Below are 12,685 nucleotides of genomic sequence, written 5' to 3' on the forward strand. Positions count from 1 at the left end.
CTTAACATGTGCACATAACACTCAGCAGTATTTCCTACTCCCCTTTGATGTCTCTCACTTAACCACCATAAAAGAAGAACCTAGGTGTGTTTTGTTCACCTGAAAAGTCCCCCAAAATATTAAAACTTTTGGAATCAAATCTTGGGGTTTTTTAATGAGTGAAGGAGACATTGAATGAAAAATAATCCCAAAATTGCTTTTGTATAGATAGACATACTTATTTAACAAAATGGATTTGACTAATAAAATGTGGCCATCAAGTAAAAGAAAAATCATAAACAACCTGCATGTAGAGGGCAATGGAATCTTGCTGAGAGAATATCACAATATAAATATTTTTGCTCACATGCTCAGAAAATCAGTTCTAAGTTCTTTCTCATTCCTCAGTTTACACAGGGGTAAAAACAAAACGTGGTTTCCCTTGCTGGTCAATCTGAATCAGATGACAACAAACAAAACTGTGTTTTTTACTACATATTTTATTTAACTAATATATGTTACTTTAACATTCCTTCTTTATTCAGTATTTATCAGGGACAAATTTTGTTCTACATTGGAGAAAATATTGTTTACTAGTAGGCAAGTACTTAATGGAGTCTAGATGTGCATTATTCAAATAGATGTTTCTGCCTGACAGTCAAACGTTCTTTTATTTGACCCACCTGTTTTGCTCATGGATTATCAAACTACAGCAACCTGAGTATAAAGAGCCTTCCTGAAAACTACAAGAGAATTTCGTTGAATCTGCAGTACTTGCCATTGAAAGGTCAATGTTGCTTCAGTTTTTTAGCCTGAAAGCCCTTAGTTACCATGCTCCTCAAAACATATTACCATCAATTGTGATATGTGTATACATAAATTTTTTTATGAAAATCATTAGATATTTAGGTTTAGAAATTCAACTAGTGTGAAGTGTGTACAATACTGTCATTTTCTATTAAATGGTAATTAGTACAATAACATGATTTATTTATTATAATTACTTATGCTTGTGACATAGGAATTAAGAATATGATCTGTTAAATCTATCATATTCTGATTGCAGGATCATTGATACTGGTACTGGTACTTTTTTCTGTCATTTTCCTGACAGATAAAATGGGAACAGTAAATATGCTGTGCTTATTTCTTTTGAGTGTTATAATCACTGTTGCTCAATACCAACATATTTAGTTATTTAGTTTTTATTAGGATAACATATGAATCTATGTAGGTAAATAATGATACCAAAAGCAAGTCTTGATTTGGTAAAAGATTCCAAAGATGGGCACTGGTCCAAAAGTAGTCATTTCTCTATTTCTGAATGAATTTTTCCTTCCTTGAAAGCAGGAGTTTCATTTTTTGTTTTGAATTTTATTTTTTGGTATTTTACATTTATGGATGATACTGGGATTTATGATGTGAATTCACACACACAAAAAACATAATTTTCTAAATCTCATATGATTGATCAAAAGTATTTTGAATGTTTTTTTTTTTAAATTTAAGTTCTGCTTGGTAAGGCCATTCAAAAGAAACTTTCTGTAGTTATATCACAGTTGATCTTCAGACATATTTATTTGACCAGCAGAAAGAAATTTGCTAGTAAATAATTTCCTAATAGTGCTTTTCATCTGGGCATTTCTCAAGGTGTAGATCAAGGGATTTAACATGGGAGTTATCATAGTGTAGAAAACAGCAACTGCCTTATCAATAGGTAAAGTAACTGCAGGTCTCAGGTATACAAATAAGGAGGGAAAAAAGAATAAAAGGATCACTGTGATGTGGGAGACACAGGTGGACAGGGCTTTGCGCCTACCCTCCGAGCTGTGGGTCCTCAGGGAGCACAGGATGACCACATAGGAAACCAGCAGGAGGAGGAAGATTAGCAGGCAGATGAACCCACTGTTGGCAACAACAAAGAGCCCAAGCGCATGCGTATCAGTGCAAGCCAGATTGAGCAAAGGGTTCAAATCACACATAAAGTGATCAATGACATTAGGACCACAGAAGGGTAGTCGCAAGATGAAGAGAATCTGGATGGTTGCATGGAGAAAGCCTCCTATCCAGCATACTACTACTAGCAGGACACACACTCTCCAGTTCATGATGGTTGCATAGTGCAAGGGCTTGCAAATGGCCACATAGCGGTCATAGGCCATCACTGTAAGTAGAATTATCTCAGCACCTGCAAAGAAATGTTCCCCAAAGACTTGGGCCATGCATCCATTGAACAGGATGATCTTCTTTTCATGGAGTGAATCCACAATTAGTTTAGGGGTATTGACAGAGGAATAGCAGGCATCAATAAAGGAGAGATAGGCCAGGAAAAAGTACATGGGGGAGCCCAACAGTGGGCTGGAAATGATGGCAACCACAATGAGCAAATTTCCTAACATAGAGATGATGTAGATGAGCAAAAACACAGCAAATATAATTTTCTGCATCTTTGGGTTTTGTGTAAGTCCCAGAAGAACAAATTCTGTCACACTTCTGTTCTCCATGTACTTTCTGTGCAAGTTTGTTATATTACCTAAGGGGAAAAAGAAGAAGAAAAAACTTGAATTTATTAAACTTCTGTATTGTAATAGAGCACAAAAGCCTGGATTCTCTTGTGCTCTGAAATCTGATGATTTTTTTTTAAAGGAAAACATTCTGTGTTGTTCCAGATGACTCCAATGCCTCCTGAGTGTTGACTATGCCAGAGACTCTACATAGGAAACTTACAGACACATAAGCAGGAGCCCATCTGAGTTCACAGAATTTTCAGAGATGATGGAGGAGACTAAATATAAGTGACATACATAAGTGTATACATTGTGGCAATTAAGCCTATAAGGGAGGTAGAAAATAAATGAAGCACCCATCATTGTCTAGTTAACGATTTTCAACTTTATTCTTAGGATAAGGGAAACTGCACAACCTGAGAAATGAGTGTAAGAATGACAAGGAACTTGAGGAAGAGTGAATCGGGAGCATGACTCTTGTAAAAGCCATTGTGTGCCCTGGAAGAAGCTGATCAAGGTTCAGTAAATAGTGGAAGCCAGATTCAGGAATCCCCAGGTTGCATACTAGTGAGGAGAGTTTATAGAAAGAATAGCAGTTCAACAGTGACGGAAATGTAAATAGAAAAGGCTACTCTTAAATACTTCATAATGCTTAATGACTAAATCCAAGAACTTTATAATCGTCAATGACAAACTTCTTTGCAATATTTGTTCAGTATATTTTATGGTACCAAGTGCTTTGCACACATGATTCTTTTTAATACTTGGAATAACCTGTGTGGTTCATACTACTTCATTGCACAGATAAGGAAAGAATCTCAGAGAAAAATGTTTGTAGTGGTTTAGCAAGGGCAATACTAACCAAAACTCATTGGACTCTTCAGGTGTTCTAAATGCTTTTCCAGATGCACGTTGATTTAATCCTTACTACAAGACTACTGATTGCTGATTACCATCATTTTATAGGTATATTTATTCTTACATTACTTGATATATAGGCAAAGAGAAATTAAGGATTATGCTCTAAGATAAGCAGCTAATAAATGGCCGAGCTAAGAACAGGACCCAGGTTTTTCTTATTTTATTTATTTTTCTCCTCCATATTCTTAACATGTATTATCCTTGAAATTCTTAGCTTTAATTATATACCATATGTTGCCATGCTATTCAAATGTTGTACCAGTAATCCTTTTTGACATGACCATATTATTATAATTAATTAAATGCTACCTGAGATACGACTTTACAGAAGTAATTTCATCAGCAGGCATTATGATCCATTTGAACTCTCAGATATTAAGAAAATAAATATTTCTGAATTCTTGGACGGGTTCCTTTGTCCTCATCTGTCCCTCACAACTAATTCTCACTTTTCTAATACCATTATTAGGTAGATTACAGACCCTGCTGGAAAATCTAATTTTGTCACAGTGGCTAAGCATCTTGGCTTGAATATTAGAATTCTGGTTAGAATCCTGGTTCTTCCACTTGCAACTCTTCTTTCTGGGGGTAGTTTCCCTGGCAAAGCATGCAAATATTTTCTCTATGTATGAGATGAAAATTAAGAATATCACCTTGTGAGTTATTCTGATAATTGATTGCTATATGAACATACATACCACCCTTCTGAGGGCACATACAGGACTTTAATTTATGTTTAACTGTATGTACTCAGCAGATGTACAGAATTAACACATGGAATGATGAAGAGATTCTTTCCAATATTACTTGTTAAGAAGCCAAGGAGATCTATATTATCCATAGTCATTTATTCAAGAAAGATTTCTCCATGTTTTACTTGTACTCAGTACCTGATGTCTTATGCCATCTAGTATTCATATTTAGGTCTCATGTGTGGGAAGTACATTTAAACTTTGTTTTCACCTCTGTGAATTACTTAGTTAACAAAAAAGAGTGTCTCATGATAAAATACTGGTTCTTTTTGCTAGAGAGCTACTGCTTCATATTTATGACTCTTGAATTGTCCACTGTTAAATCAGGTTAATGAGATTAATAATCTCTTGAAAAATTAGAGTGAGGATGAAATACACTATGATTATACTTAAACATGTTGAATAATGATTATAGTGTATTAAAAATAACAATAATTAATAACATCAGTTCTGTTGAAGAACTTACCTTGTAATCTCATAGAATTTTAATGATGCTTGTGGATATTCAGAAGCAATCCCATATTCAAAATGACCTCCTGTTTAAATAAGAATCTTTACATATTAAAATATAAGACACAATTGAAAGAGAACATTCAGATAATCTTATATCAAATCAACAGATACTAAGGGAGTGTCCTTAAAAGTCCAAATGTTTCCTTTCAACACAAAACCTTGAATGCTTCACAGAAAACCCAGGGTTAGAATTCAGAATGGATTCACTTAATTCACTATGGATATATGACTTGGGCTTCAGCACAGGAGGTACAAAGTTTGGAGGAAAAACATTCCAGTAGGTCTCTCTAGTCATGATGATTCTTGCTCTTGATGAACTGACTACAACAGAAAGTCTTTCCTCTTACAGTATCTGCATATTTAAAGAGGTTTCCACATAGTCTCTTGAACCTTACTGGTAGCTGGGCTTTTTCTCCCAGGGATCAATTATTTCCTTTGATGGAAAAGTTTTGTCTTAGGAGCAGGAATCCTGGAAAGAAAATTTGAGAATCTCTCCCTCTTGAGTGGGGAAATTTATTTCCTGCATTAAGGACCTATGTCTTCTTGCAATACTGTGGTTATAGGACATAGTGCATGTAAAACACTCAGCATGTTACCCACACAGTGTATGGGCTTGATAAAAGTTACATCTTCTTGAACCTATCAGTTTATTTTAGTCTGGGTTGATTGATATTTGCAGCGTTTTCTATCCAAATATCAAACACTTCGTAGCTTGCCTTGCACTAACTAGTGAATACATCATCTAGTATTTGAGAGTTTCATGAGTAGTGGAATCAATAACAAAGAAAATTAATAGAGATTTAAAAAAACTTAAAAGGAGTTAAACAAATTACAACATAAACTTAAAAATCAAAAGGCAAAACTCAAGAGAGTGATTTGAAACTTTCTATGGCATATGACTAAAACAACACAAATTATATCTTTGCAACAAAAATTCCAAAGTCAATGAAAATAGATTGATCTTGTCCTTGGTACCCCAAAACAGCATGGAGTTTCTTCAAAAAGTTAAAAATTGTAGTATCATATGATCCAGCAATTCAACTTCTGGATGTATGTATAAAGGAATCAAAATCAGTATGTCAAAGAGATGTCTGCACTCCCATATATAATGCAGCATTATTAAAAATAGCCCAAATATGAAATCAACCTGTGTCCATCAAAGGATGAAGGGATAAAGAAGTTGTGGTGTATGTACACAGTGGAATGCCATTCAGCTTAAAAAGGGAGGGAATTCTGTAATTTGCACCAAATAGATAAATGCGAAGGATATTATGTTTAGTAAAATAAGTCAGGCATAAAAAGACAAAGATTTCATGGTTTCACTTATAAGTAAAATCTAAAACAATCAAACCTGTAGAAGAAGAGAATAGAAAGGTGGTTACCAGGAGTTAGGGTTATGGGGTAGAAACCAGGAAATTTTGGTCAAGGAGTATATTTTGTTAGATATGAGGAATGAGTTCTAAAGATCTGTTATATAGCATGTTGACAGATAATAATGTATCATTAACATAGTTTTTAAATGTTCTCACCAAAAAGAAATGATATGTGAGGTGACAGATATGTTTATCATCTTGATCTAATCATTCTACAACACACACACACACACACACACACACACACACACACACATATATATATAATGTGTTGAACTAATATACATTCATGTTAGCTATTACTATTATTATTATTTATTAAATTTAATAAAATTTAATTCAGTGGTAAAAAAAGAAAGAAAACATAGGCTTAAGGAAAATCAATACTTCTCAATTTATGCAATTCTTAAATGGTAAAGTACCTGTCACATGTTACTTAAATTACTGGTTTACATGTAATATATTATAATCTACACTCACAGAAGAGTAAGAGCCCTGTAATCCTCATGCATATGTCTCTCCTGGCTCCCAGCACAGAGCCTGGGATGTATTAGATATGTGGATGGCATGTGTTGAATGAATAACGAAAGGAGAACAAGTACAAAGAACATATTTAGCTCTAATGCATTTTTCACTTTAGATTCAAAGTCTTCATCCTCCTGAGAAAATAGAACCAACATTTGGGAAATAGTTTGACTATAGTTCTACTTTCTAATATAATCTTAATGATGCCACAATATAGAAAACAAAATACTCCAGAAGACATTTCAACCCAGATAGGACAACTTCACCTTGCCTCAGAACTCTCACCCATAGCAGGTCATCATGACCTCATAGCAGGTCACTAAGACAGGACAGCAGATCATTATAACAACACAGGAGTGATTATAACATCATGGAAAATCATTATGCCACCACAGCAGGTCATTATGACACCAGCACAGATAACAATGACATAGCAAATCATTATGACCATAAAGCAGGTCATTATGACATCATGCAAGGTCATTATGATAATATTATAGGTCCCTTTAGAATAATAGAAGAGTCTTATGACATCTTGGCACATCATAACAACATCATGGAAATTCATTATGATATCATGGCAAATCATTATGACACCACAACAGGCCAATATTACATCATGCAAGGTCTTTATGACACCATAGCAGGTCATTATAACATCATGTGAGGTCTTTATGACACCACAACATGTCATTGTGACAACACAGAAGGTAACTCATGAGGTAGCCTGTATGTGCTAATGTGATACAGTATAAATTTGTATAGATGTAATAAATACTGTTATCTTCAAAGGCCAATGTTAATATAAATGATCCAAAGATGGCATCTGTATATTGACTGTTTTTTCCTCACAGCTGGCTGAGACTGATTAGTTAAAAAGTTCATCAGTACTATACTTACCTTTTTACACATTCCATTATTTTGAAATAACCCCATAAACAAATGTTAAGCCATTTAAAGACTATTTTTTCCTAATTAGACTGAAATTAAAGACTAAAATTAGAATCTGCTTTGTATAACACATGAAATTATACCCAACACGTTCCAGCCATGGGAAAGATAAGCTCTGTGGTGTAAAGACCCCAGTGTCTACTGACCCCTGAAGCTCGCTGACCCAGGGACTCTCATCTCCCTGCTGAGTGACATCATTTAGACATGTAAGCCTCTCTGATCCTCCACTCCCTCATAGTTCCCTTGTTCTTCTCCCATTCTGAATGCTGGTCCCCTCACAGTAGCCTGAGGATGCTCTCAAGCTGGGAGGAAATTGGCCTTCCAAAGCAAATCTGTCTGAAATTACTTTAATAAAACTCAACATGTATCATTGCCACCTCAAGTTCGTATGTTCTTCTTTCATCAACCCTAATGTTCCTTCTACTCTTCACAGCCAGTCCCTCCTCATTTTATTCTGCACTATAGCATGCATTTGATATTTCTCATATATTTTAGAATATGTCAATGAGTTCCACCAGAAACACTGCTGAGCTCTTAATTGTAATTTCAGAGACTAGTTTGGGAGGAAATGCTTTTTAAACAACAAGCATCTCTCCATTTTTGCAAAGACTTTTGTAATGTTTTCAAAAAAATGTACACTTTTTTGTGTGAATTATGAGATATATTCCCAAGTACCTAATATGTTTATTTTCCAATGAAAAATTACTTTTATTTAAAGTTTTATATTCTGCTGATTGTTAGTGTACAAAAATGAGTTTGACTTTTTTATTAATTATAGTTCTAAAAATATAAAATAATAAAATAAAATGATCTCTTAATGCTTCTTATATCTGTAGGATTTTTTTTTGTTGTTATTTCTGTTGTTGTTGTTGTTGTTAATGGGGATTTAATTCAGTGTACTTAGCCAGTGAACTGCATTCCAAGTACCCTTTTCATTTAAAATTTTGAGATGGGTTCTCCCTAAGTTGCTTAAGGCCTCACTTAATTTCTAAGGCTGGCTTAAAACTGGGGATCCTCGTTTCTTAACCTTGAAAGTTGCTGAGATTACAGGTGCAGCAATTTTTTAGTGTAGACATTCATGTAAAGTTTGAAAGATAGTTTTATTTATAACATATTTAATATTTATAATGTATTTAAAATATATATACAGATATATATGTATATATAATATATATATATATATATATATATTAATTCTTGAAGCACTAATCATTATATACTGACAGGGATCTACAGTACAATATTAAATTAAATAGAAATGATAACAGAGGTCCTTGACTTGCTTTTGTTAAGAGGAATATTTTCATCTCTCAACATTAAGTGTTATATTATTTCTTCATTTTTATATAACATATACCAAATATAACAAGTTCATCATATATATATATATGTATATGAGAAATAATTACATATATTCTCTCCTTATATATATGAGAACATACTAACATAAACATACTAACAAAAACAATAGTTTGCATTCTTGTTAAACAAATATCAGTTATGATTAGATGACTTCATATATTGCTAGATTAATTTTTCTAATAATGTGTTTAGGATTCACTTCAATATTTGTGGACAAAATTGGATTTCAAACATATTTGCTTTTGATGATAACATTATGTTTTGATGATAAGATTATGTTTTGATGATAAGATTATTTTTATTAAATGAATTTAATTTCCACCTTTTTTTCTGAATAAGATTTTGCAGGATTAGAATTGTCACTTCCAAAAATGTTTTGTAAAGTGTGCTTTAAATTTTTCTGGACCCAGTCTTTTATAATAAATGACTGATTAATTTTATTCTAAATGGACAGAACCATTCTTGTTTTCTGTTAATTATTGGTTCATATTTTTCATATAGATTTTAATTTATATTTTACTTACAATTTCATTGATCTACTTTCAGTGTGATTTCTTATTTCATTTTCTTGTGCATCTTTAATGTCCCACCTTAAATCCTTAAAATCACATTTTCTGTCTTTGTAACTCTCCCTCATTTTGTATTAATCTGAACATTTTCACTAATTCTACTTGTTTTCTCAAATGTAAATTCATTAATTTCTTTCATGATACACATTGTTTCTGAATAGCTCATGAATACATAATTTTTCATATTTTATACTGTTTTGGATTATGTAGAGTATACTTTGCATAATTTCCCACTAAAAACTGAAGTAGCCTTTCATAATCATACATGCAAATTTTCTGCAGCAAAATATGTGCATATTTACATACAGAGAGATGCTTACATTTTGTAAGTAGCATTGGTTTATTTTTGTAATTTGTTCCCACTAACAAGAATATGATGATTTTCAGATAGATTTGTTTTTAATTTCAGAATGGCCAACAAGAAATTGTACACAAATAAAATTGCTAATTTGTCCACATTTTAAATTAAAAAGTAACATTAGATGTTTCTCTTCCATTATGTCCATTCATTCATTTTCTGTACAATCTATAAGTAATCTTCTAGATTTGTATGCTGAATTTAATTAGATAATTTTAGTTTTGATTTTTCAATGTAGCAAATTTTGAGAGTAGAAGACCTTGCACTTTATAAAGGATGTGGTAAAAATCTAGCTGGGTATGCATAAAATATGTTTTGAATTATTTAAAGATAAAAGGATCTGGGCAACTCTAAAGGTTAATTAACAGTATTTCAGTTTAGCTTCCTGTTTTATATTTCTCAACTCAAATAGTTTGGGAGAATTTGCTATGAATGACATTTCACTAAATGATGTGTTTTTTTTCTGTGGGTTCACTTTAAAGAAAACTAAATTGGGAGTTCATAACCCACTTGAATCTAATGTATGAAATATGATATGTCAAGAGCTTTGTAATGTTGTGAACAACCAATAAAAAACATAAAATAAAATAAAAACAGAAAAAAAAGTCACTAAATATTATGTCAAAAAAACCCCAGACCTATTTCTATAACTTCTGTTGTAAAATGTCTAAATTCTACAGAAATAAAAATTTATCTTAACAACTACTCAATTTCCTTTCATATTAAATATCAATTTATCATTTTATATGAAAGTAATATGATAAGTTTTATTCTCAGCTTTCTGGTATAAATGAAACATAAGATTCACAGAAGTCTACTGATTTGCCTAGATTTGGGCAGTGAGGAAGTGACAAAAGACATTCTTATCAGGGTTAAATGACTGAATCATTGCTCTCTTTTATTTTCATCAGTGCATTAAGATATGGCCTTTGATTATGAATAAAAATTCATCATTCATTTGTGTTCTGACTGGGCCCCTAAGATTTTATGGTGATTTGTCATTTTTTTATGCTTTGAAGCTGCCTTTAGGAGAAATAGAGAATTTCTTTAATAAAAAATAACATTGTTGTAAATTGGTGAAACCACTCTGGAAAGCAGTAGGAGATTCCTCAAAAAACTAGGAATGGAACCACCATTTGATCCAGTTATACCACTTCTCCATATACACCCAAAGGAATTAAAGTCAGCATTCTAGAGTGACGCAGCCACATCGATATTTATAGCAGCTCAACTCAAAATAGCCAAACTATGGAACCTACCTAGATGCCTTTCAACAGATAATTAAATAAAGATAATGTGATACACACACACACACACACACACACACACACACACAAACACACACAGCGAAATATTACTCAGTCATAAAGAATAATGGTTTTATAATATTTGTCAGTAAATAAATGGATCTGGAAAAATACCATTCTTACTGAAATAAGCCAATTCCCAAAACCAAAGGTCAAATGTTCTCTCTCATATGTGAATGCTTACCCACAAGGAATGAGCAAGAATAGATGTTCAGTGGATTAGACAAATGACAGAGAGTGAGGGGTGATAGGTATCGGAAAGACAGTGGAATGAACCTGACAAAACTTTCCTATGTGCATATAAGAATACACTACAGTGAATCTGCACATCATGTACATCCACAATACTGGGATCCTAATTAGAGTAAGACACACTTTATGTTTGTAAAAATATGTCAAGCTTGACTCTCTTGTCATGTATAACTAAAGAAAACAAATATATATGTATGTATGCATATATAGTGCCTATCAGTGGAAAAAAGGAGAGTCTACATAATTATGCAATGGAGTTTTCAAAGCAAAGAATATTACCAAGAATAGCAGATTTTATTTCTTAATGACAAAGTGATCAGGAAATGACGGAGAGTTTGCATGTATAAGTGATTATAACCAGGGCTTCAAAACACACAAACCAAACTGCAGGGCCTTCAGGAAAAATAATCAAATCCATAAATATATTTGGGTTTCACCACTTGACTGTAAATAGAACGAGTAGAACATAGTGGACTTGAGCAAGACTATTAACTTATTGGACTTAGCTGCCCATACCTGGCAACATGAAATCTTTCAACAATTTTAATTATAATTTCCAAAAATATGAACAACACACATTTTCATCAGCAGGATTCAGACCCACCCCACATCAGACAAAACTAAGAAGACTGTACCCAGAGAAGAAGTCCTTCAGACATGAAAGAGAGATAAAGACTTTCCCAGTAAAATGGACTCTTATGGAGTTCATCACACCAGACCTGTCACAAAAATGCTAAAGGAGTTCTCCAACTTGAAGGAGGACACTAATTGGCAATATGTAAGGATGAAACTATGGTAAATATGAGTGTCCCATCAAATGTAGATTACTCTGATATTGCAATAGTGCTGTGTAAATCACTTACATCTTTAGTACGCAGGCTAAAAGAAAAATAAAAAGTTGGAAATGGCTATGTGTTAAGGAATATAAAATATGAATTTATTCAGAGAATGTGAACAACTACAAGTACATATGCATCCAACATTGGAGGATTTAAAGCTATTAAAGAAACATTAAGAGATCCATCCACAACAGCCTGTGTGGGACCCAGGCTCACAGTAGGCCCAGGTTCACCCCTCCACCTACAGAGCAGACACTCACCAGAGCCCAGCTTCTGGAACAGGACTGAACCTTCGGACCAGCAGACTACTGCAGGAGCCCAAGCCCAGCCCAGATCTGTCCACACCACCCTGGGTGGAACCTAGGCTCACAGTAGCGCCACCCCTACCACCCATCCATTCCTTCCACTGGCAGGGTAGACACCCACCAGAACCCAGCCTCAGGCATAACAGCAGACTACAGCAGGAGCCCAGGCCTA

General features: G+C 33.6%; 1 protein-coding gene across 1 annotated transcript; it reads right to left on the reverse strand.

Annotated features, from left to right (window-relative positions):
* Positions 1 to 1,532: 1,532 nt before the first annotated feature.
* On the reverse strand, positions 1,533 to 2,483 carry LOC113175312 (olfactory receptor 4C46-like). Its single transcript, XM_026379583.2, has one exon. The coding sequence runs from the start codon at positions 2,481 to 2,483 to the stop codon at positions 1,533 to 1,535; it is 951 nt and encodes a 316-aa protein (XP_026235368.2).
* Positions 2,484 to 12,685: the final 10,202 nt, after the last annotated feature.

This window comes from Urocitellus parryii, chromosome 4, assembly GCF_045843805.1.
Source record: "Urocitellus parryii isolate mUroPar1 chromosome 4, mUroPar1.hap1, whole genome shotgun sequence".
Classification (NCBI taxonomy): domain Eukaryota; kingdom Metazoa; phylum Chordata; class Mammalia; order Rodentia; family Sciuridae; genus Urocitellus; species Urocitellus parryii.

Bases quoted from the DNA above. Each gene is read 5' to 3' on its own strand.
- LOC113175312 (XM_026379583.2), bottom strand. From the start codon at position 2,483: ATGGAGAACAGAAGTGTGACAGAATTTGTTCTTCTGGGACTTACACAA.